Source organism: Protopterus annectens, chromosome 4.part0 (genome assembly GCF_019279795.1).
Source record: "Protopterus annectens isolate FY-2018-M chromosome 4.part0, PAN1.0, whole genome shotgun sequence".
Classification (NCBI taxonomy): Eukaryota; Metazoa; Chordata; order Ceratodontiformes; family Protopteridae; genus Protopterus; species Protopterus annectens.
In genome coordinates, this window is record NC_056733.1 from 591,208,311 (window position 1) to 591,235,572 (window position 27,262).

The 27,262-nt window shown below is 41.2% G+C and overlaps 1 protein-coding gene across 3 annotated transcripts in view; it reads left to right on the forward strand.

Moving 5' to 3' along the window:
* The window catches only part of SCARB1 (scavenger receptor class B member 1), a 1,184,693-nt gene that overhangs the window by 896,639 nt on the left and 260,792 nt on the right, over positions 1-27,262 (forward strand). For all 3 annotated transcript variants that reach the window (XM_044068528.1, XM_044068527.1, XM_044068529.1), the window contains exon 7: positions 13,244-13,410. In XM_044068528.1, the coding sequence (XP_043924463.1) occupies positions 13,244-13,410 (167 nt within the window). The remainder of the gene's footprint in view (positions 1-13,243; positions 13,411-27,262) is intronic.

Sequence of the window (27,262 nt, forward strand, 5' to 3'; positions counted from 1 at the left end):
AAAAATCAACCACAAGTCCCGTAACATCGCTCATGGGCACTTGCAGCATTTCCCGATATTTGGACTGCCAGTGAATCAGTCTGGAGCATGCACACAGAATCCAGACTGTCTCCACCAGCAGTCCATATTACGAATGCAACATGCAAGTCCAAATTTTCCCAGCAGTCTATGAAGTTAGAACTGCATAGACTGGAAGGGGATCGGACTGCAATGTCCGCAGACAGGCTGAAGTTGGTGCTCTCGTGGGATGATAGGTCGAGCAGGTGTGTGAAACTCCTACTAGGACGGATTTCCAACTTGGGGCTTGTTTGGCTCAGGTAGGGTGTGTGTGTGTGTGTGTGTGTGTGTGTGTGTGTGTGTGTGTGTGTGTGTGTGTGTGAGATCCCCAGTTGCTACATGGTGGTGGGTAGAGAATAAGGCTTGAACCCTGTACCTTGGGCCCAAGTGGCAAGAGCCTGAATTCCCTACCCAGCACCATTTGTAAAAAAATTGCAGATTTTTGCCTCATATTTGTTCTAGTCTGTTCTGTTCCTCATAAAATCTGTAGTTTCTGTATTTTTGTTTCTTAACACAGCCAGTGGTGCAGTGGCAGCATTGTTGCTTGACAGCTACAGGTTGCCTGGTTTGTTTCTTGGTAGGGTTGCCACCTTTTAACAAGGCCAAAGTGGGACATGGTTGTGTGGCCAATATGAAACTGGCCACACCTCTACCACAACATCACCAGAGTTGTTAAAGGAGATGCATAAAAAATTAAATACACACATTTACAAGTATAAATGAAAATCTTGAAACAGCTTCGGCAAGTTGGCAACATGTACCTACTAGAATAATAAATGCACTACATTAACTGTTAACATTCCCCCTCAAAAGGTAGACTTGTACCACATACACATTGACTTGCAAGAACTATCAGGAAAAATTACCCAAACAGTATATCCTAACTTCCTGAAAACAGCATTAAATTGCACACATTTCCACACAAAAAAGTGCAAACTATGCTCGAACATTTTCTATCTGCAAACAGAAAATACCCAGAAAAAGCCACAACAATAGAAATACATCACACTAAATTTATATTTCACTACCTCCCACTAGAAATAAACAACTTCTATACACACAGTTCAGCCTTTTAAAAGTAATGCTTCCAGATCATACCCCCAAGAACAGTAACAATTACATACACATACAGGTTTTATACCTTTAAAAACTACTACTCAATAATCTCAAAATAACCACTGCACAGATTTAAATACTGCATACTGCACCCCCATCTACCTCTATACATTAAAAAATTAAACCACAATATATTCCCATTTTAAACTACTACTCAAAAATCTCAAAATAACCACTGCACAGATTTAAATACTGCATACTACATCCCCATCTACCTCTAAACATTAAAAAACTTAAATAAAGCACAATATTCCCATTTTAGATAACTAAAGCCACAAAATACTATGTTATGTACTTACCACTATCACAGTTTTTGCTGGGCTAGCTTGCTTCCTTCCTGCTGGAATGGCTAGTTGTCTGCTCAAGTGGCTGGGCTGGCTGGCAGGCTCCCTTGCTGGCTGGCTTCTTTGCTGGCTGGCTGGCTGACTTCTTTCCTGGCTGGCTTCAGAAATTTCAGATCTTTTTTTCCTTCGCAGCTGTAGAGCACTAAAACAAAACTGCTCTACAGCTGCAACCTTTATTGGGCTCTTCTGGGTAAATCCCCGCCCCCTCCAATCCCTGCAGCCAATTACTGTTTGAATTATACCACCCGGACCTAGCAGGGAATCCCTCTAACTGCAGGTCCGGGTTGGTGACGTAGCTGCATTGCCGTGGAAAAACTGGAAGTATTTTCAGCTTTTCCATGGCAACGGCAATTCATGAGGGCGAACAGGGGAAAATGGGACTTTCAAAGTCCCACTGTTGGTAAATGCTGGAAGCGGGATAAGAGGGCTCAATCCGTGAGTGTCCCGCTGACAATGGGATTGGTGGCAACCGTAATTCTTGGCTGGAATGTGTGTGTGTGGAGTCTGCATGTCCTTTCTGTGTTTGTGTGGGTTTGCTCTGGTGTCCTTGATAGATATTTGAAATTTGTCCCTATTTTTGGGACTGTATTCCCCCATTATTGGCTTTGTCCAGGTTTTTTGTGCCAAGGTTGAGAGCTGTGGTGATAACTCAACTCACTGAATATGTTTGGGGGCTGTATTCACCCATTATTGGCTTTGTTCGGGTGTTTTGTGCTAAGATGTTGACAGCTATGGCGAGAAATGAATTCACTAAATGGTAGCCATTTAAGTTTCAGTCATCTTTTCTTTCATAAAACAGATGATTTGGCATAGTGCTATGATGCTCTGACCGTTTTGCACAGGGTCCTGGGTTCAATACTTGGCAGTGAAATGTATGGTGGTAACACAGCATTTTATTCTAACAACTTTCCAACATTATAAAAGCAATGTTTAAAATGTGTCCCTGTTTTTTGGTCTTTTGCCCCCCCCCCAAATTTTGGCTTTTTCCAGATTTCTTGTGCTGCAAAGTTCAGAGATACAGCTGAGTGTCAAGTAGATTTTACAAGAAGCTGAGAGCTGCAGGGAAACAAAAATTTAGTGCTGCTTATACCAAGTCTGCTTGCATTGTTAATAGCACAATAGGTAGCGTACTTGCTTTTGATACAGAAGGCTGTAAGTTCTACTCCCACAGTAGATAGATGCATTGCTGATACTGTACTGTATTGTAAAGGGGGTGGATGCTGCAGTCCTTTTTGGTGAAGATACCTAGTAACTATGAACCCATTATCAGTTTGCCATCCATTTGCTATTGCAATATTACTAGCTTAACATTTTTTTAATGCAACTTAGGCAATTTATTCCTCAAGGGCAATAGGCACTTTATTTGTAATTGAACCAATGAAATATAAAGTTGTTTGCTAGCAGCAAATTCTTCATTAGTTTCAGATTTCTTTAATATGGAATTATTTAAATGACTTTTACTTTTTCAGAGTTTGTGCATATTTACTGATACTGGTGGACTGTAGAAGTTTGAGTAGACTTTTATGATAGACATGTTCTGAATTGGGCAGTTTTGTCATTATTGGTGCATGCATTTTGTTTCATTGTTTACTTGAAAAATGTTCAAAACAAATTTAAAACACCCTCTAACAACTGTACTATATTGTACAAGGAATATAATTTAATACAATCAGGAAGGTGTATCAAAGACCATGTGTATGTTTCGTGTGCAAGGGGGCTATGATTTGAAAACATCCCAAAGTTAATCTTTATCTGCCACTAGCAAAATGTATTTTCTTTGAATGTGGGTTTCAATGAATGTGAGTTTCAAGGGCAGAGAAGTTTTAATGCTAAGTCTGTTTTCATTGTGAGATTGCATTGCTTTATTTAGAAGATGTCTTAGTGTTTGTGCTGTAAAATGCAAAATAAAACTTTCAAATGAAGTCCAAATCATCGTAGAAGTGAAGCAATATGCACATTGGTGTTTATGGTAAATGGGGTGAAATAGCCAAGTAATGGTTCATTGGAATGGCTGCAGGGGGAGGCTTCATTCTACCATGATTTTGTGAGGGGGAAGGGCGGCAAACTCAAAGACAGCCCCTCTCAACTGCCCAGATTTTCACAGAATGAATAGATTTTTGCTTCTTATTTTTAGTTTGTTCCTTATAAAATGTGTGGTTTTCTGACAAATGATTTAGGAATTAAGTCACTAAATAATGATAGACACTGAGTTTCAGACTTCATAACCTTAAGAAAAATGCATGCTAAAGCAAGACCTGTTATTCTATGAATTGTTTATTATAAAGCTTTCGGGTCTCACACCCTTCATCAGTACAAATAAAATGAGCACATTCTGCATTTAAATAGGAGATTAAAATCAAATCACATGCTTCAGCCCACCCCTTTACTCATTCAGCAATCAATTCTTAAAAAGACATACATAAAAAACTTTTAAAACACATTTAAAAATACAAAAATGAAATATTCACTTATAAAACATTTCTATTATCAGTTCACTTTTACAGCAGAACAAATAAATATTGTATTTACATTCCATAACAATTCACAACTTCTCTCTACGTCTTTTAATCAAAACTGGCTTTAAACTAATGGCATTATTCAAACCAGGAAAACAGTCTGCCTGCAATCTAACTATCCATTCAAACTCTTTAAGTTCTAGAAAATTATTCATATCCCCTTTTCTCAGACCTGTTTGTACTATATCCAATATTCTAAATTTAAAAGTATGCTGCTCTCCCTTATCTTGAACATGTTTACTTAATGCATTTGTTGCAACACTTCTTCTTATATCAGATTTATGTTCTATAATCCTTTCCTTAAGCTTCCTAGTTGTCTTACCAACATAGAACGATGAACATACTGTGCAGGTTGCCAAATATACCACTTGTAATGTATTGCAATTTGTCAGTGCTTTCACTGTAAATACTTCTCCTGTAGTGGGATGTTTAAAATAATCTGTACCTTCATATAAGTCATTACAACAGGAGCAATTGTAGCATTTTCTTGTTCCTGCTGTTGTCTCTAATTTAACTGTATTTAATTTAAAGTCTTTATAACATAATTTTTGTTTTAATGTTTGTGAATTCCTATATGCATATCTTGGCCTTTCTCCCACTATTCTAACTATTTCTGGCATAGCCATCAGTATAGGCCAATGTCTTTCTATTATTTTACAAACATTATAAGTATTCAGATTAAAAGTAGTAAGGTACCTAACCACGTTATTACCCTTGTTTATATTGTCCTGATTTTTTTATAAGTCCCCCTCTTAGTATTGGCCTATATCTATCATCACTTTCTTTTAACACCTCTTCATGTACCATACTTATAATTCGTTCAGCGTATCCATTATTATAAAATTCCTGCTTCATACTATTTACCTGTTCTCTAAAGTAGCTTTCTACCGTATTCAATTTGCTTATTCTTATAAATTGCGCCTTAATTATTCCCTTAAATGTGTGGGGGGCATGCATAGTACTTCTATTAATATACCTTGAGGCATCTACTTCTTTCCTATGTACTGTAGATTCTAATATACCTTCATTTTTAAATAAACACACATCCAAATAATTTATACTAGTATTTGATGCCTCCATTTTAAATTTCAGAAAATGTGTTGATGTATTTAAATATTTAAACATCTCCGTTGCTTATTTTAAAGCTGTCTCGCTATGTTAAACCCATTTAACATAGCGAAACAGTAAAAAGCAACGGCGATCTTGCTTTCTCCGTTGCTTTTGGCCACAGCTCTGATGTACTGCGTAGGTATGCGCAGTACATCAGAACTGCCGCGGATACCAGCCAGCTGCGGAAGGGCAGCAAAGAGGCATTATACAATGCCATTGTTTAAGAAAAGTAATTATTTCTTTTCTTAAATAATGTCATAGTATAATAGCAATAACCCACGCCTGGGTGTGGGTAATGCGGGATTTACCCACGGTTGTCTTTGTTTGGTCCCTTGGGCTTTGCCCTCGGGACCAAACCACGCCAACCATGGGTAAATCCCGCATTACCCACACCCAGGCGTGGGTTATTGCTATATTAACTCATGTCTTCTGCCATGTATAATAAGTGTAATTTCTTTATGAATCATAGTTAGGCATGATGGGGACCACAGAGTGGTGGTGTCAGGAATTGCTACATGTAGATTGTACTAAACCTAACTGCCTTACATTGCTACCCTATGTAACACTGTTATATTACCCAGTGCTGCTTGCCATGTCTAGTGCACATCAAGGTACTAGCTGCTCCTTTGCCCCATTCATTAATATGAGAAGGCAGTTGTATGCCATTAAGGACTACAATAATTGTCTGTTGCTCACAGTAGTGCTTGGTATAGTAATAAATATAGTGCACCTGATGCTACTGCATGTCTGTGAGCTATGTTTTTCAATATAAATGCAAGTGTTTAAAAGAGAACATTATATGCTGCTTACAGTTGAAAAAGGGGTCTCAGCTATAACAAATGTTAAATTATTTTCAGTTTTATGTGCAAAGCAGTGACATTGATAAATAAAGCTAGAAAAAGAAAGTTCCAGATTCTGTACATATAGGATGTCATTAGAAATGTTTATTTTCCTTAAACTACTGTTTCATCAGCTTCAGAGGTATCATTGTTGGAGAGGTAATGGAAGTTTTAGAAAGTATTACAAACATACTGGATAATCTACCACTGAGGTAGTCAAAGACATGAAAAAATATGGCAAGAGACAAAAACTGGTGCTATATAGATTGACAGTATAATTTTAATTCAAATAAGAAATCAAGTAAAATAGACATTGGAAGTCTGAAATACATATGCCATTTGCTTTTAGAAGGCTTGATGTCTGGTACAGAAAAAGTCAGATGCTTTTTTTACACATCTAAATCAAAAGACAAACAGGCATTATAGAGATTTCTAGAAAAGGTGTAGCATCTTGCAAAGTTTGCAACTGATACATTTGAGATAACTCTTCCTGTAAGAAATCCAGGCTCTTAGACCAAGATGTAGTCTAGGAATGGTGATATTTACATGAAAGCAATTTTGCAATGTGTAAGAAATTAGTTATAGCTGCACTGCTGCTAATTTGCTTTGATGTGAATAAACAATTTCTGTTGCATGTAAACTGTACTTAGAATGTGTTCAGAATGGTATATTAGCTTTGATCTTGTAAGGTAACAGATCAGTTGCTTATGAGTCATCTTCAGAATGGTATATTAGCTTCGATCTTATAAGATAACAGATCAGTTGCTTGTGAGTCAAGTGCACTTTATAGTTGTACAAAAGCAAGATGCTCAGATAGAAAAGGAACTGTTAGAAACAGTATAAAGATAAAAGAAATTCTAGGAATGTGTCTGTGTTAAAGAATGTATGTGTATGTGGTGAGAGACCTGGGTACTCAGGTTGACAACAGTCTTACATTTGACCATCATGTGGCAGCGGTGGTCAGAAAAACCTTTTACTTGGTTCATCTTATAAGTAAAGGGATTGCATCCAGAAAAAAAGGAGGTTATTACCTCTCTGTACTCCTCCCTTATTAAACCTATGATTGAGTATAATACCCCATTTGGTATGTACCTCTCCAAACACTTGCACCAACTGGAAAGGCCACAGAAATACCTCACAAAGAGAATACATGGCCTCTAACACCTATCCTATGCAGGCAAGCTTAAATCACTATCACTCTACTCGGTGGTATCATACAGATTGCTCAGAGGTAATTTGTGTCTTCCTACAAGGCAATATCAGACCCTGCCCTACTAGAGATGCTCCATATCTGTAAGTCTAACTCCTCGCACATTACACGCTCGATAGGCCTAAATCTAATATGCAACTTCAACAAAACCTGCTGGAGAGACAGGTTTGTCTCATAGAGGCTGCCCCATCTATGAAATAGACTTCCCATATATGTCAAACAGAATACCTCCCTGGCCCTCTTCAAACGCAGTCTTGAGTGGTTGGTAAACCATAAATTTGTTCCTGGGGTTCCACCTTTGTCCCTCAATGACAGGGGTGACAGGTGCTGACTGAGGTTTCTTTTTTGGGGATAAACTATTGGCTAGGTTGTAAGGGCCTCAGGGCCATTAGCCTAGTAACCTCCTATGATCCTATACGTATAATGATATATGACAGCATACATGAAGCAGCAATGTCTAATCCACCTCTGTAGCCCTGATTTGTACACAGTGACAGTGCAATGTCACACAGAACAATGTAATGCATGCAGTGTTCTGCGCAGGCCATGCTGGGCAGTGCATGGTTGAGTCACACTGTGCAGCACACATCTTCACACAAACCATGCAGGAGAGATGGTGATGAATCTCACTGCTGTCATTTTCACCAATGTCCAGGGACTTATGGATGATTACATAGCCAGCCAAGTTTAGAAATATTCTGGAAACACTTCATCTTGACCAAGATTTGACACAAGAATGGCCCAGCAAATGTGAATTTGAAACCAAATTATGAAAGGCTAATAATGGCTGCTCCAGATAGTTTGCAAAGTCAAGTGAATGAGTGGGAGAAGCAGGCAAATGCATGTTCTGTAAAAATAGAACTGGAAAAGTCACACATCTTGTTGCTGGGTGTGGTACACTCATGGCAGAGGGTCAGTATACTGAAAAGCACAATAATATGACAAGACTGTTGCACTGGGAATTGTGCAACCACTACAATATAGAGTGAGAAACATTGCAAACACAAAGCATTGGAGCCAGAAAGAATTAGAGAGAGTGATAAAGCTTGTATCACCAGATAACCCATTACTCATACTTCAAAAATAAATGCAAGAAAACCAGATATAGTAGTCCATGAATTAAAAAGACAAAAGTAGCATTAATCACTGAAATGTTATTAATAACTACCATAGACCCTTACCTCTGTGAACTTCACTTACCTAACCACCGACAACTGGGGCCACCCGGGATAAATATGGCTAGGCTTGTAAAGGCTCTCTAGGGTCATTAGCCTAGTTACCGTTTATAAACATATAAAATTGCTGCTCCAAGTGATTACAGTTTGTTATATACAGAGGGACACACACAGTCATAAAATACAAGGATTTGTAAGCAGAAACAACAACAAAGTGAAATAAAACTACCCAGATAGTGCCACTAGTAGTTGGAGTGACATGACTAATAAAAAGGAATTTACAATTGTACTTAAATATTCCAACTTTGCATATGACCCCATATGAATTGCAGAAGGAAACAATTTGGGGTGCATTTTGAGTACTGAAAAGAGCACTCTTGGCTAGCACCAAGAACTGAAATAATACTGATTTCATGACCTTTAATAATGCCCTGACTTGGGAATGGGGTCCAGTCCCATAATGGTATTAGAAAGCCAAAACACTTAGAAAAATCAAATCAGGAGTTTTGTGGATACTGGTCAAAGGAGGTGTAGATGTGGCTCTTGGGGGGGGGGGTCATCAGTGTCATAGATGATTTCCCCTTTTTATTAGAAGGGGGGCCACTGCTGTCTTCTGTAGTATGGCTGCTGCCTGCTGCAGTGGTGAGTCATAGACTAGACACTCTATACCTCTGAAGTGGGGTCTTTGTGATGGACAAGTCAGACATAGCTAGCCTAGATGACCTGTAGCATACAGACTTAGCAAAACTGGTGAAATATGATCTGTGTGGGTTATGGCCACAAATGCCCTATGCTGGGTGGCTCTGCAGCATGGTCACCCATAGCATGTGGTAGTATGTGGTGATGCTCCAACTATGACAGCAGCAAATTGTAGTCCTTATCATAGCAGTCCAGCATGGTCTGCACATCTACACATGTACCACTGGCGAATGGGAATCATTGGGGTAAAGAGCACCGATGGTGGAACCAGTTAACATCCACATTTAAGTGGCCATAGATGCAGTGTGTGTGTGTGTGTGTGTGTGTGTGTGTGTGTGTGTGTGTGTCTGTGTGTCTGTCTGTCTGTTTGTGTGTGTGTCTGTCTGTCTGTCTGTGCAAACAGACTGTATGAATCCAATCATGGCATTATTGTGGGACTCCACTGGCTCATCTGCACCATTAGGTGTTGGAACAGCTTACAATATAACCAACACCCAAAGCCGCACTACTCAGTATTTAAGGTTCTCAACACCTGGGCTGACAATTCCCTCACCTTGACCACTATATTACAACTCTAGTTAGGAAACCCTTCAATGTAGCACAACTGATCTCCACTGATATCTCATCTAGGCCAAAGGATGCTACTGTTCCTCAGTGTTCTGCCCTAGTTAGACTAGTTATAGACCGCAGTGGCCTTTTCTGCATGAATCTAGCCAGGCATTTCATGCTGCTGAAGCCCCAAAGGTTCCTAATGAAAACGATTATTGGCCCAGAAACCTTTAGCTACTAAAACAGAATAAAAGCCATATCCCTATATGCTTATGTACTCTTGCATGGAGATCTATGCCTAGCATTTCATGTTATTTAAGACCACACCCTGGTGAATTTCTTATATCTTCACAGAATGAACAGCTATGTAGACACTTGATGGCAAGGATCTGAGCCTCCACCACATGTAACTAAAACACATTGGTGGGATAGATTCATTACCCAATGTTGCCTCATCATTGGGACAAATTGTCCCCTGGATGTTAAGCAGAGTGGCATCCTTGTCTCTTTCAAGACTAACCCTAACAATTGGATGAGTTCCTGAAAGTTCATTTTTAGCCTGATATGTTTTTCCTCTTGGAAGGTAGGAGTACATCATGACAGTGTTATATGGCAAGGTGTGCATTGTCACCAGACTTACTTGCATTGTAATTTATATGATCATATGATCCTTGCAGCTTTGGCTTTGCTGGGCAAATTACTGTTATAGTACATGCATCACACCGGTCAGCTCCAGGTTAATATGCATAGTTGTGAACTGTACTTGACTTACAGACAATAGCTGTTCAACTATCTGGACATGACTGTGGCAGTGACTGCCATTGTGAACCCTGGCTTGTAGAGTAGCTGTTATGTCAGAGACCATGTGCTGGTCTGATGTCATAAATACAGTGATAGCAGGGCTGGGGTGTGAGTCATAGGGGATGCCCCCATGATATGCATGGTCACCTCTGTGCTGTGGATTCTGTAGGGCAATAGGTGTGGGGGATGCCACAGTATCACCTTAGGTAATGGGTGTAGGATCACTCAATAGGGAGACAGTGTCAATGTATCTTGAGATTGTGACTAACTTTGTGTGTTGAAATCATTGAGTGACCCCGCCTAGGTACTGATCTCTGTCTGTTGTCCTGGGCCGGCTCTATATATATGTTGCCATGGCAATTGACTTTTGAATACAGAGTACATGAAACATCAGGATGAAACTGCCTACCCCACAATCTGTAGTGCCCTGTTGTCATACAGATGGCAAGGGCATGCATGCTGCCAGTTTATTAGACACTTACCTGTGCTAGCAGTGCTCTTGAGTGTGAACTTCCAGTCATACCTCTTAACAGCGTAGAGCAAGACTGATGGGTAAAGCCAGCAATAATGGGTAGCATCGGGCCAAAATTAGGGATAGATTTTAAATATTGTTCCTATAGATGTGGGAAGTTGATAGAATAACAAGTTTTCCATTGGCATGTATTTTCTGAATGATATGACATCTGAAATTAAAATGTCTGTCATTATTTAGTGATGCCAGTCCTCAATGATTTGTCAGAAAACAAACTTTATGATGAGCTAATCAAAAATATGGGGCAAAAATCTGGACTTTCTGCAAAATTCTGGACAGCTGAGAGATATGCACTCACTCAGTCTGTAGAGCATATAGGCAATAGTCAGTGTGCATGTTCCCTGACATCAGTCTGGGCAGAATTGCCATATAGAATATACAGTATAGTTACTAACCTGGATGGTATCCATTAGAGATGCGCAGCTCATGTCCACACCTGCTGGTATGATTGGGGTGTTTCTGCCTCATTTACTGTGCGTCTTATAACACTTAGTATTATGTTTTTTTTCTGTCTTTTACAGCTCTGTTCCTACTCTGAGTTGATTTCTCTGACAGATTCCAGGATATAACAGGTTGGCTGCTGTGAGTAACTGTGTGTTGTGTGAACAGTTGTTGGCAGCTGTATTGTGGCATTGTTTTGTTTTTGTTTGGTAGGTTATGTAGCTATGCACGTTGGGCAGTTCTGGCCACTATTTTTTGAATTTACTTCATTACACATGCCAGTGACAATGTATCTGCTTCTGCTGCACTGTACCTACATGTAGTAGTGTAGCTTGCTGTCCTACCTGTGGGACCCTATCCTGTTTCTGCTGCACTGTACCTACATGTAGTAGTGTAGCTTGCTGTCCTACCTGTGGGACCCTGTCCTGCTTCTGCTGCACTGTACCTACATATAGTAGTGTAGCTTGCTGTCCTACCTGTGGGACCCTGTCCTGCTTCTGCTGCACTGTACCTACATGTAGTAGTGTAGCTTGCTGTCCTACCTGTGGGACCCTGTCCTGCTTCTGCTGCACTGTACCTACATGTAGTAGTGTAGCTTGCTGTCCTACCTGTGGGACCCTGTCCTGCTTCTGCTGCACTGTACCTACATGTAGTAGTGTAGCTTGCTGTCCTACCTGTGGGACCCTGTCCTGCTTCTGCTGCACTGTACCTACATGCAGTAGTGTAGCTTGCTGTCCTACCTGTGGAACCCTGTCCTGCTTCTGCTGCACTGTACCTACATGTATGTAGTAGTGTAGCTTGCTGTCCTACCCGTGGGACCCTGTCCTGCTTCTGCTGCACTGTACCTACATCTAGTAGTGTAGCTTACTGTCCTACCTGTGGGACCCTGTCCTGCTTCTGTTGCACTGTACCTACATGTAGTGGTGTAGCTTGCTGTCCTACCTGTGGGACCCTGTCCTGCTTCTGTTGCACTGTACCTACATGTAGTGGTGTAGCTTGCTGTCCTACCTGTGGGACCCTGTCCTGCTTCTGCTTACTTGCACATTTACATGGTAGTGTAGTAACTGTTAAGGAGCTATGACCACTGTCTTAGGCTTCTGTTTGCTGACATGTATACATAGAGCTGTAGATTTGCACTTCATTCTGCATCTCAGTCACAATATGTGATAACACATATATCCCTTTTGTGTTTCAGCAGAGGTAGAAGGAAAGGACATTGCCATTGGTTGTGACAGGAGGCAGAAAGACAACAGCAAAGTGGGGTTAATGGCATCATATTATTACACTTTTACTATTTATGGTATGCCAGTTTTAACTTTTCCTTACTAATACCACCCTTCCCTTTTGGACTCCCTTGATGGCTGACTAGCTGATCGCTCAGTGAATCATGAATCAACCCCTCCTTTAGAGGACATTGGATTATCTAGACTGGACTAGTTGGCCGTTGCCATTGGGCCACCAGAAGTAAATGCTACCTGCTACATGGAGCAAAATTCTTCTCTTGGGTCCAAGTAATGTCCCTTTAAGCAGGTCAGCCACTGGCATGGTGTTGAGAGCCCAGCCACAGCTGCCTTGTAGTATGTCATCTTTTGGGCACTAGATAGCAGCTTAGTTCTTGAGGCTGCATGCCTTGATATGGTTTGGTTGAGTGTGGAATGAATTTTAGGAGAAGCAAACTGCTTTAAATAAACTTTTTTTCATTTGCATTTCTGTTTAAGAAATTATACATTGCTTTTAATGTGAAGAGGCAGAGAATGTGCTGTTTAATAAGATTCATTTTCTTTTAGCTTTAAAATCTTGGCTAATTTAAGACATTTGATACTATACATTTTGCTTTTTCTAAAACCGTTTCAGGTCCATGGAGCTGGTGTATGAGCAGTCTGGAGTAAGTAATAGTATTCCTGTATATCGATACATAGCTCCAAAGACACTCTTTGCTAATGGAACGGATTACCCTCCAAATGAAGGCTTCTGTCCCTGCAGACAGTCTGGAATCCTGAATGTTAGCACTTGCAGATTTGGTAAGCATCACATAACTTTATAGAATAGTGCTGCTTGCTTGCCTTGGTTTTCATACTTTTTTATTATTATCACACTAGAATTATAGGTATGTAGAGCACTTCATCCAGGTTATTGTTACTTTGTAGTTTATTTTCAAACTGTTACTTTTTTTTTTAACTCCTGACACATGCCGTCCAGCTGACCATCGACTATGTGAGCCTGCTACTGTTGCTTCATTTTTACTTTTGGTGTCCCTGGCACTACCCCTGCAACTACGATTTCACCAGTAGAAGATTGGGAAGAGAAAATGGTTTGGAGCAGAGAGGTGACATCACACACATTGTCTTGTACACTAAGGGGATTCTTGAATGTCCTTATCTGGGTGGAGCTACTGACATCATATGAATCACTGCATGTAGCATCAGTTAACTCCGGCATCCTTTTCAAGTACAAAATGATAACGACCATTTTATACATAATCATGGCACCATCCTCATCACTAGGGATGTGTTAGATGACTGGTAGAAACCACTCCCCTGATAAGCAATCAGGAAACGGGCTCCTTCCCACCCCTACTACTTGCCTCCTCCAAGTCCTGAGACACTGATTGAAATTAGGTCATCTGGATCATAGTCAGGGCTCCATCTCTTTATACCGCAGAGAATCATATCTACAGAAGCATCTATTTCTTATTGCAACATACATTTTCACTGTTTGCATTATAGTTTATTAAAGTAAGTAATTTTCTTGTCCAAAATATATTAATTTAGTATTTCAGTTCAGCACAAAACAGACATGCCACTGTACATTACATTAGAAATGTTATGGATTACAATTGTCACTAATGTACTAGAGCAACTGGATATCAACATATTACCTGAAGATTATTGCTGCAAGTCCAGTGTTGTGTTGCTAGAACTACACTAAAGATTGCATATGGCAGCTCATCTCCTGGTTTTGAATACCCCTTATAGCTTTCTGTTTGCTGAAGGTTTTTTAGATGCATCATTGTAGTAAATATTTAATTATGTGACATTTTCTTTTTAATATTTGACATTTTGTTAGTAAGATAAACAATGTTATGTCACTATTCAAACTAAAATACACATTTTCACTTGAAGATTCTGAGTATCAAGACAAGCTAGAGTGGAACTGTCCTGCCTGTGTGCAGGGTTCATAGGTGTATATTAGTCTAATGACCACATGGGCCTTTTCAAGCCTAGCCATGCTTCCCAAATGTATCCCTAAAAATTATTTTAAGGGGTATATTTTAATGGGTATATGTCAGCTAGGGCATGGGTGGTCAAGCATTTATAGACCATTTCTGCCCATTATAGACATAGCAGGCAGACCAAGGTTGAATGTCTGATTTCCCATCCACTGATCCAAGTTATGATTGAATACCTGTCCTTCCAACAAGTCCTATTCATAGTGCAAGGAAGGTTTTAGTCTCCGGAGTGAGCAGTTCTGATGCTTTTTGTTTTGCTGCTATGCAAAATGTCTATCAGAGCAGTTTATAAGAATGCCTTGTATGCCAAGCATAGCTCACTCCTCAACAGTCTGTAGGAGACAGAATATATTAGGACCAAGTTTTGAGTTGTTCCATATATGGCATGTTGTTTACAACTTGTATTCTTTTTGTGAGGAATCTCTGTCAGCATTCCAGTTGTTGCATGTGCCGACTGGGACATTATACTCAGTGATGGGTCTGATGAGGGCTGTATATGCAGATCAATGACTCCAGACTTGGATGCCACACCCTTGCTTATAAGTTGAGCAGCACAGAGTGATTCTTACTACCTTAAACAACAAGTTGGTCAAAATCTAGGTTACTGTCAACATACATCCCCAAATCTCTAAGTATTGGGTCTACTCTTATGGGTGTGTTATCAATGAGATTGTTTCCTGAGGTAGCTGACTTCCCAAAGGGTACTGATATTCATGCCTTGGTACTGAGTTTTACAAACATGGTTTTGGTACCAGTTATATGTCAGTGTTATCACTTCCTGGAGGATGTTCGTATCTTCATGAGATTCTATAACTGCTGCTGCTATGCAGTCATCAGCAAACTTGGTTAACCCGAGGTCCTTGACACTGGGCTTTACTTCAGTGAAATGGATGTCAAAAAGGAGTGGACCCAGCACAGAGTCCTGATGAGCTCCATTAGTGACTGGCCTGTTAGAGGAGGTGGGCTTCCCTAGCTTAACTTCCTAGGTCTGTCTGAGAGCCACCTGGCTATCCAGCACATAACATATGGTTAATACCTAGTTCTGTGAGTTTGTTTACAATGCTTAAGTCAGATATGGTATCAAATGCCATATGAGTGAATAAGTAAGAATTTTCTGACCATTATTATAGTAAATCTGAGGTCATCTGTACTAATTCATTGGGAGTCGCATTTCATACAATGCAAGTCAGCAGATATTTCATGGCCACTTGTACTTAAGAATACTTTATTATAAGAACATGTGTATTGTGTGCATTGGGGATGGGGCTGTATTTTCACCCTGCTTATTATCTTTTAGCAACTCCAAATTGTACATAAAGGGAAGAAAATGCAAGCTGGTACTATTTAATCTATTTATGCTTTGTGGAATAGGTTAGTCCCACTAGACCCATTGAGATCCAAGATAGTATTTCTACTGCTCAGGTGATATTTGGCTAGTGTGGTTGGGAAATCCCTCTCATCCTCCAGGTGGAGAAGGTTGCATTGAAGGTTGTAGGGAGGATGGGGACTGTTGTGTGCAAACACTAGAGTTGGAAGTAGTACAATGTTCAGCCGCTGCACTAGAAACTGATATTATACAGTGACTGGTGAAGGTTCTCATGGTACAGGAATATAGAGAAGCCAGATGATGACTCCACAGTATGCTGGGGTGTATTGGAGATGCACAAGGAAGGATGGAATTGCAGGAGTTGACAGTGACCCAGATAGAATTAACAGACCAAGTGAATGTAAATGGAAAATTATATAATATCAAGGAAGTGCAACATTCAAGTTTGAGGTGTTTGAGCAGGAGGAAGGTTATCAGGTGCCTTGCAGGCACAAAACATAGTAAGTGGAACTTTATCTTATGCTCAAGTGACAGTAGGTTTTCAGTTTGTGGACAAGGAGTAAGAGAGCAGGGGCATCTTGTAGTAAACATTTCAAGATGCGATAGGCATTCTATTAAAAGGCATACTTTATATGACAATATAGTAGTGTTGTTAGGATTTCTAGTTAAAGATGTGTTTTTGTAAGGTTACTTTCAAAACGTTTGGGCTTCCCATGTGTGAGCCTTGGAAAGAGTACAATTTGTGGGTGTGAACTTGGTGCAAAAAAGAAAATTGACTGCAATATTTCAAACCACAGAAATGACTGAATATGACCTAAAATATATTTTTCTAATTGTCGTCAACGTATTTTTGATTTAAAAAAAAAAAGGTTGTAGGTATATGTGGAAACAATAAACAATTCTGTAAGAAATGTAAAGTAGAAAGCCATCTATGGTTTGATTGTCCAACATTACAAGAATAGGAAAGAAATGATGAAGATGAGGAAGGAGTAGTAATGGATGAAGAAAATATCAATACTGTGAAAAATGTAGAAAGTGAAGAGTACTGCAATAAATATGGAGATGGGAAAGGGAGTAGAGCTGAAAAAATGTTATATAAACATAATTAGCAGAACTGGAAGAACACATTATATATAACATTCAAACGAATAATCGGTTTGATGTGTTACAGAATGTTAAAGAGGATACTGAGGGATGTGAGGGAGAAAAGAGAGAAAATATAACATAATAGAGTAAACTAAAGAAAACACCGTCTTCGATTAAAACTGAAAAGAATATCAAACGGCAATATTAATTGCATCTGGGTAGTATAGTAGGTGAGGAAAGTGAGAGATAGTGATGTTCATCGTGTTTCACTGTTGCAGTCATGACTGTAGGGTTCTCCCCTGCCAGCAGGCAGTCCTCGGTCGGCCAGAATCCCAAAGTCTGGGTCCAGTGTTGGCTGTTCAACCATGCTCCCTGACGTCAGAACGCCAGGAGTACAAAGCTGACAGCCGACGCCATGTTCTCCAGTCTTTCTTGCCGTGTGGTGATAGCAGTTCGTAAGTGCTGGTCGGCTGACTCCTGACAATTTTTTCTGAAAAACTTCAGTCCGAAGACTTTCTTCTCCACTCAAAGCTAAGTACCCCATTGGGGAAACTTTTTCTTGCTCCAGTCCGATGTCAGAAAAAGTTAATAATTGTATTTCATGTGGGAAGCAAATACCTCATAAGGATTTTCATTCTTACTGTATTCCTTGTTTAGGCCCTGACCACGACGTAGCTAGTTGTCGGTTTTGTGCTAGATTCAATCAACGTACAATTAAACGAAGGTACGATTTTGCATTTCATTACTTCGGTAGGCATTTTAACTATGGTTCCGGCTACTGGAGTTCACAAACAACGCAAGGACAAAGACAGGCCTCCGAGGTCCAAATCTGATGATATCGCACAAGCGGAGCCAGCTTCAGGTTCGGCCGTCATCAGTGAGGTGCTTTTGCAGCCCCTATCGTCGGCCATTTCGGAACCGATGGCCAAAACGGACTCCCACGAGGAGCCAACTAGGCCTTTGAATATTTCTATTGCAGGACCTTCGGACAATGCTCCTTCAGATGGGTCTGGAGCCACTGTGCAGGTACCGGCTTCCGAAGGGATTTTCAGGCCTACTCAGCTTCTAATAAAAGCAAAGCCAAAGACAAAGGCAAAGACTCCTTCCAAATCAAAGACTGCAACACAGGCCTCTTCTGAACCGGCTCCCAAGTCACAGAAACAGTTACTTAAGATGGCGGAGGATTTACTTACTGTGATTAGGGGTTCACATCCCCCTCCATATAAAAGGCCAAGGCAGGAAGTTTATTATGATTCCTCTGATCAGGCTTCTGTTTCTTCAGTTTCTTCTTCTGACCAGGAATATTCTTTCCCTCCTTATGAGGATTCTGATGCTGAGGAATCCATTCCTTCAGCTTCTCCCCCTGAGGATTTCTCTTTTGGGGAAACTTTGCATGAAATGAGGGAACATTTCCACTGGGAAGGACAGGAGTATTCGGAATCTAAGAAAAGACTAAGGGATTTTCTTCTTCTTCCCCAACATTAGACCCCTGGCTATTCCTCCTGTTTTGGATATTGTGGATGATGCTTTTTCGGAGGCTAACTTAACCCCTGACTTTTTTCCTCCTGCTCCTGTTAAGCCTGATAGATATTACAGGGTTCCTGATTCCCACCAGTTTTTATACAAGAACCCTTCTGCTGACCCTGAAACCATTTCTCAGGGTCCTAAGGGAGTTAAGGCTGCTTCTGCTAAAAACCCCATTCCCACTGAGAAGGATTCTAGATCTTTAGAAAGATGGGGCAAAAAAGTGTACACTTCTGCTACTTTATCTATTACGGCATTGAACTGTCAGTTTCATATGCTGAAGTACCAGCAATTTCTCTTGTCTGTTTTAAAACAAAAGCTTACTTCCATTTCTGCCTGTGCAGATGATAAGGAATTACATGACTTACTGCATGCCACTGAACAAGTTGGGAAGCATGGTTTACACTGCGGATTTGATGCCTTGGAGGCTTCTTGTAGGGCTGCTGCCTCTCGCACAGTTATTAGAAGGCATGCATGGTTAAAGGAACAAAATTTGCCAGAACAAGTAAAAGCTAAATTATTGGATGCTCCTGTTCAGCATAATGTTTTGTTTGGATCAAAAGCTGAAGAGGTGATTAAAAAGATGGAGGACAAGGCGAAATCCATGCAAACAGTTAAAGATTTCTTACAAGTACAGCCACCCAGATTTAGCAGGAATTGGCCTACAAAAAATTGGTCCTTTCCCAATTCAGACAGGCCTCAGAGGGGTAGATACAGACGCTCCCGAGGAAGGCCTCAAACACAAGCCTCTTATAGACCAAGACAGTGGATTGCTTCCACCCCTAGGGGAGGAGAGGACAGGTCGCAAACTCATAGGAAACAGACTTAATGACTCCCTGTGTTGGGCTGCAGGAACTTCTTGCCTGGAAGCCCCTCTCGGAGGAAAACTTTCTCTTTTTCACCGAAATTGGACTCCTATAACCCAAGACAAGTGGGTTCTGGATGTGGTTTCAAGAGGTTACAAATTCCATTTTCATACCCTGCCAAGGCCAAGTGGATGGCCAGATCTTCCAAAACATCAATGGACAGAGGCCTTAAACCAGGTGGAAGCTCTTTTGGCTATGAAAGCCATAGAACTAGTTCCACTTTCAGAGATGGGACAAGGTTTTTACTCAAGGCTCTTTCTAGTTCCCAGGAAGCAAAACTCATGGAGACCCATTCTGGATCTGTCAGTCTTGAACACTTTTCTAGAGATTCCAAAATTCAAGATGCTTACTCTACAGCAGCTACTTCCAATGCTGTCCAAAAATGCATGGATGGTAACTTTGGATTTAAAGGAGGCATATTTACACATTCCCATCAGGCAGGAATGCAGAAAATACCTCAGGTTCAAGGCCGGATCGAGGCACTTTCAATTCTCTGTGCTGCCCTTTGGATTGTCTACTGCGCCCAGGGTCTTCACCAAATGCCTGGCTCCAGTAGTAGCTTAATGCAGACTCAAGGGAATTCAAATTTACCCTTATCTGGATGACTGTCTTATTCAGGCAGACAGCAAGGAGGTCTTACTCCAACATCTACGGTTTGTTCAGGATCTCCTCAAGTTCCTGGGATTCACTGTAAACATAAAAAAGTCAAATTTGACACCCTCACAACAGATAATTTTTCTGAGCGCTTCTTTAAACACAACAACCCAGATGGCATTTCTGACATACGAAAAACAGTTTCTGCTGGCCTCAACTTTCAAACCTTGGCAACTTTAACTCAGCTATCTGCAAGGAGCTTCCTGCAGACTTTGGGTTACATGGCCTCCTGCATCCTTCTCGTACCATATGCAAGACTACACATGCGGAAAATACAGTGGTACCTAAGAAGTGTATGGTCTCAGCATTGCCACAGTTTAGACATACTGATCTCCGTCCTGCATTGTCTTTAAAAGGAATTCCTTTGGTGGTCCAAGGCATGTACTCTAAACAAAGGGAAACCCTTCTGTCTGCCTCCTGCCACTCAGATTCTAACCACGGACGCCTCGGATTATGCTTGGGGAGCCCATTTTCAGGGCAACTGTCTGCAGGGCCTTTGGACAAAGGATCAGAAGCACCTGCATATCAATTTAAAGGAAATGTTAGCCATTCAGAAAGCTCTAATGGCCTTCAGGAATCTTCTACAACCAGGACAACTACTTATACGGACAGACAACACCACAGTTATGTGGTACATAAACAAGCAAGGGAGATCTCATTCCTACCCCCTTTGCAGACTAGCCATGGATCTATGGAACACAGCTCTAGCTTGCAATCTGGACCTTCAAGCTCAGTTTCTACCAGGGAAGCAAAACTTCCTGGCAGACAGCAGTCTGGGGATGTCCTCACATAGACCTCTTTGCATCCCATCTCAATCATCAACTACAGAATTTTTGCACCAGGACTTTCCACGAACAAGCTTGGAAAGTGGATGCACTATCATTCAGTTGGAGAAACCTCTCGGGATATGCCTTTCCGCCTCTTCCTCTTCTTCCACGGGTATTATTAAAGATCAAACAGGACAAGCCCAAGATGATAATCTTGTTGGCCCCAAATTGGCCTCGACAGTTTTGGTACCCCACTCTGAAAAACCTATGTCTGGAGCCCCCTTGGGTCTTACCACAGATTCCAACCCTTCTGTCCCAACATCAGGGTCAGGTTCTACACTCCCATGTCAGCACTCTCAGCCTGGCGGCCTGGTTAATCCAGGGCCTTTGATTCCTTCTCTCCTACCCAAGCAGGTTATGGATGTCATTTTAGAAGCCAGACGTCCTAGCACTAGAAAATCTTATGCAGGAAAATGGAAAAAATTTTGTTCCTGGATGCAGGCTCAGGATTCTGATCCTCTTCTTCCGAACATTCCTTTGATTTTACTTTACCTGACAGATCTCTTACATAAGGGTCTCTCTTTCTCTTCCATTAAGATACATGCCTCTGCTATTTCCGCTCATTATAATACAAACCCTCCAATCTTTTCCCACCAGCTCATGAGACAGTTTCTCAGAGGAGCTAAGAACGTAAGACCTCCTAGATCTCCTCCCATTCCTGCTTGGGATCTCAACTATGTTTTGGAAAAGCTCACCTTACCTCCTTTTGAGCCTGCTGCCTCTTCTGACATCAAGTTTTTGTCTTGGAAAACAGCCATCCTGTTAGCCCTGACCTCTGCCAGGAGAGTTTCAGAGTTGCAAGCTCTTATGGCTGTGGAACCTTATATTATTTTTCATCAAGGCAGGGTGTCTTTGAGGACTAATCCTACATTCATGCCTAAGGTGGTTTCCAAAGTGGCTTTAAATCAAACTATCCACTTGCCAACTTTTTCCCCACTCCTCAAAATAAAGGGGAAAGGATCTTACATTCCTTGGATGTACACAGACAACTACGTTTTTACCTGGACAGAACCAAGGACATCAGAAAATCAGAGCAATTGTTTGTTTCTTATGCTTCAAGTTCCCAAGGTAAAGCCATTTCAAAACAGACCATTTCTAAATGGATTGCTCATGGAATCAGATTTTATTATTCACACCATGGAAAGCAAATCCCAGGGAGTATACGGACTCATTCCAACAGAGCTGCTGCCACTTCTGCTGCCTTCCTCAGGGGAGTTCCTACCAAAGACATTTTGGAAGCTGCAACTTGGAGTTCAGTGCATACTTTTTCAAAGCACTACAATCTACCTCTCTACTCTAAGTCTAGGGCAGGCTTTGCTTCTGCAGTCTTGCAGGGCCTTTTAGCTGCCCCTTCTACTTTATGACCACCTCCCTTTCATTCTGCTTTGGGATTCTACCCTACAGTCATGACTGCAACAGTGAAACACGATGAACATAGTACAGTTGTGTACACCTACCATAAATGTAGATGTTTGAGTGTCTTCACTGTTGCAGTCTGTTCCTCCCTCCTGTCCCCTCTTATTTTTACTTTTGTGTGGTTCCTTTTTTCACCATTCTTCTGAGGTGTATTTGCAAAGGATATGGGACCTTTCTCATTTTGGGACTCCTGACATCTGGGGCAAGAAAAACTGGAGAACATGGCGTCGGCTGTCAGCTTTGTACTCCTGGCGTTCTGACGTCAGGAAGCATGGTTGAACAGCCGACGCCGGACCCAGACTTTGGGATTCTGGCCGACCGAGGACTGCCTGCTGGCAGGGGAGAACCCTACAGTCATGACTGCAACAGTGAAGACACTCGAACATCTACATTTATGGTAGGTGTACACAACTGTACTTTATATATGCTTACAAGATAAATGTTTCATGCAACAGAGACAAAAAGAAGAATTGCATAATTTATGGGAAAATCAGAAGGTGCTGTGGTAGAGAGGCCTACTCTTGTATAACAACGTGACTAAGTAATGCCAGATTTAAAGTGTTATACATGACATTTGTTATTCCAGAGGCATGACGGCCATAGCTCTCAAACTCTTCATACAATAATTCTGGACAGAGCCAAAAAATGCGGGGTGGGGGGTGGCAAAGGTCTATAATCAGGAACATATTTTAAATGTTGCTGTTATGAACTTTAGAAAGCTGATAGAATATCTGGTTTGGCATTTACATATTTTTTCTAAAGGATAAGAAGTCAAAAACTCAAATGTCAGTGATTATTTAGTAACTTCAATCTTCAATGTTTTGCCAAAAAAGCACAGATTTTATGAGAAACAGACCAAAAATATGGCAAAAAGTGAGACATTCTTCAAAATTCTGGCCAGTTGAGAGATATGGTGATAATATGTGATTGTAGATGTAAAAAGAGAAATACAGGTGTGAGAACTAGACTGAGGATTTAAAAGCAGCATGCTATAGTAAATATAAATGTAGTGGGGCTGGGTGATTTCACCTATAATTTGAGGAAATGAACTGGGAATATATCATATGCTATTACAGTGTGTAGGGAGGATAAAATATGGGGGGATGATGGTGGGGGAAGAGATGCAGTATACATATAAAAGAGGGAATATTAAAACTGAAGTAGATTATATATTGTTATCAGAAAGGTTATGAGAAATGATGGGGGAATTAGGCAACATTTTCAGATAAAGCATTATGAGCAAATCTGTGGTGTCAGTAAGCAAAGGGATTAAGGAATTAGCAAGTTATATGCCAGTGCATTTCTTTGTGTCGGTCCCAAGCCCAGATAAATGGGGAGGGTTGCGTCAGGAAGGGCATCCGGCATAAAACTTCACCAAATCATTTCATGCAGTCACCAGTAAATATTTCCATACCGGATCGGTCGAGGCCCAGGTTAACAATGACCGCCACCAGTACTGTTACCCAACAGGGTGCTGGTGGAAATTGGGCTACTGTTGGCCGAAGGAGGAGAAGAGGTGGAAGGCATGGCTGAAGGCAGGAAGAGAGGAGAAAGGCTAGGACTGTGGTAGTGAGGGTCGGAACTTTGAATGTTGGCAGTATGACTGGTATAGGGAGAGAGCTAGTTGATATGATGGACAGAAGGAAAGTTGGTATATTGTGTGTGCAAGAGACCAGATGGAAGGGGAGTAAGGCTAGGTGTATCGGAGGTGGGTTCAAATTGTTTTATCATGGTGTGGATGGGAGGAGAAATGGCATAGGAGTTATTCTGAAGGAACAGTATGCTAAGAGTGTTTTGGAGGTGAAATGAGTGAAAGAGTGTCGGATAGAGTGATGTTTATGAAGCTAGAAATTGATGGTGTAATGATGAATGTTGTTAGTGCATATGCTCCACAAGTTGGGTGTGCAATGGATGAGAAAGAAAAATTTTGGAGTGAATTGGATGAAGTGGTGATGACTGTACCCAGAGTGGTGATTGGAGCAGATTTCAATGGGCATGTTGGTGAAGGGAACAGAAGGGATGAGGAAGTGATGGGTAGGTATGGTGTTAAACAAAGGAATGCAGAAGGTCAGATGGCAAGTGGATTTTGCGAAAAGGATGGACATGGCTGTGGTGAATACATATTTTAACAAGAGGGAGTAGCATAGGGTGACATACAAGAGTGGAGGAAGATGCACACAGGTGGATTATATCTTATGTAGGAGGGCCAGTTTAAAGGAGATTGGAGACTATAAAGTGGTGGCAGGGGAAAGTGTAGTTAGGCAGCATATTATGGTGGTTTGTAGGATGACATTGGTGATCAAGAAGAGGAGGATGAGTGTGAAGGCAGTACCATGGATCAAATGCTAGAAATTGAAAAAGGGTAATTGTGAGGTGGAGTTCAGGGGTGAGTTAAGGCAGGCACTGGGTGGCAGTGAAGAGTTACCAAATAGCTGGGTAACTACAGCAGAGCTAGTAAGGGAGATGGCTAGAAAGGTGCTTGGTATCACATCGGGAAAGAGGAAGGACGACAAGGAGACACGGTGGTGGAATGAGGAAGTACAGGAGAGTATACAGGCAAAGAGATTGGCAAAGAAGAAGTGGGATTGTCAGAGAGATGAAGAAAGTAGACAGGAGTATAAGGAGATGAGGTGCATGGCAAAGAGAGAGGTGGCAAAGACTAAGGATAAGGCATATGAAGAGTTGTATGAAAGGTTGGACACTAAGGAGGGAGAAAAGGACCTGTACCAATTGGCTAGCAGCAGGTAAAGGTGATAAAGGATAATGAGGGAAACATACTCACAAGTGAGGAGAGTGTGTTGAGGAGATGGAAAGAGTACTTTGAGGGGTTTATGAATGAAGAGAATGAGAGGGAGAGAAGGTTGGATAATGTAGGGATAGTGAATCATGAAGTACAATGGATTAGCAAGGAGGAAGTAAGGATAGCTATGAAGAGAATGAAGAATGTAAAGGCTGTTGGCCCAGATGACATACCTGTGGAAGCATGGAGATGTTTGGGTGAAATGTCAGTGGAGTTTTTAACCAGATTGTTTAATGAAATCTTAGAAAGTAAGAGGATGCCTGAGGAATGGAGAAAATGTGTTTTGGTACCGATTTTTAAGAATAAGGGTGATGTGCAGAGCTGTAGTAACTACAGAGGGATTAAATTGATCAGTCACAGCATGAAGTTATGGGACAGAGTAGTGGAAGCTAGGTTAAGAAGGGACGGGATGATTAGTGATCAGCAGTATGATTTCATGCCGGGAAAGAGCACTACAGATGCGATGTTTGTTCTGAGAGTGTTGATGGAGGAGTACAGAGTATGTCAGAAGGAGTTGCATTGTGTTTTTGTAGACTTAGAGAAAGCATATGACAGGGTGCCTAGAGCGGAGTTGTGGTATTTTATGAGGAAGTCAGGAGTGTCAGAGAAGTATGTAAGAGTGGTACAGGATATGTATGAGGGTAGTGTGACAGCGGTGAGGTCTGTGGTGGGAGTGACGGATGCATTTAAGGTTGAGGTGGGGTTACATCAAGGATCAGCTCTGAGCCCTTTCTTATTTGCAATGGTGATGGACAGGTTGACAGACGAGATCTGACAGGAGTCCACGTGGACTATGATGTTTGTAGATGACATTGTGATCTGTAGTGAGAGTAGGGATCAGTTGGAGGAGACCCTGGAGAGATGGAGATATGCTCTAGAGAGAAGAGGAATGAAGGTCAGCAGGACTAAGACAGAATATATGTGTGTGAATGAGAGGGAGGATAGAGGAATGGTGAGGATGCAAGGAGTAGAGGTGGCGAAGGTGGATGAGTTTAAATACTTAGGGTCAATAGTTCAGAGTAACGGTGAGTGTGGAAGAGAGGTGAAGAAGAGAGTACAGGCAAGATGGTGTGGGTGGCAGGAGTACCTGTAAGAGTGAAAGGGAAGGTCTGCAAGAGGGTAGTGAGACCAGCTATGTTATATGGGTTGGAGACAGTGGCATTGACAAAAAGGCAGGAGTTTGAGCTGGATGTGACAGAGTTAAAGATGTTACGATTTGCACTGGGTGTGACAAGGTTGGACAGGATTAGGAATAAGTATATTAGAGGGTCAGCCCAGGTTGGAAGGTTTGGAGACAAAGCCAGAGAGGCAAGATTACGCTGGTTTGGACATGTGCTGAGGAGGGATACTGAGTATATTGGGAAAAAGATGCTAAGGATGAAGCTACCAGGTAACAGGCGTAAGATAAGGTTTATGGATGTGGTAAGAGAGGACATGCAGGTGGTTGCTGTGACAGAGCAAGGTGCAGAGGACAGGAAGAAATGGAAACAGGTGATCCGCTGTGGTGACCCCTAATGGGAACAGCCGAAAGAAGCTGTGATTGTAAATTTTATACAAAAAGAAGAGTGATGGAAAGTGCTGTGGAGGATCATGTTATGATGTAACCTTTTTGTAAATCGTGACTTGAATGGTGGGGTAATACCAAAAAAGTACCTGGAGGCAGAAAAATGAAGGAACTGGTTCCAACAATATAATTCTGCTTACTCTCACTATAAAGGAATAATATTGTGTTAACTTGGAAGAACACGTCTACATTTGCATTACTTTCTCAGGTGTCCAGTAACTCATTCTGAAATGCTAGATATTCTTTAGTGGTTCTGAAATCTTACAGCTGGTTCAAACTGCAGGAAGGGTCTCTTTACCCAGAGCTTAGTTAAATGGTGGCCTGAACTAATGAAGGTGCCTCCATGTTAGTGTAATGCAGAGAAGTGGCTACAGTGAAATAGTTTAAAAGTTAGTAAAGGAGCCTTTGGCATTAAGGGGCACAAACCTGACCCACTAAAGTGCTGTGTAGGAGTATTCCTTGCTGCTTAATAAGGTGGTGAAGTGGCATATTTTATTTATGGTGGTTTCAGCTAGTTTAATTTCTCCAAGCTTTTTTGGGTTTCAAGTACAATGAGTGGAATGAACCCCATTCTTAAATC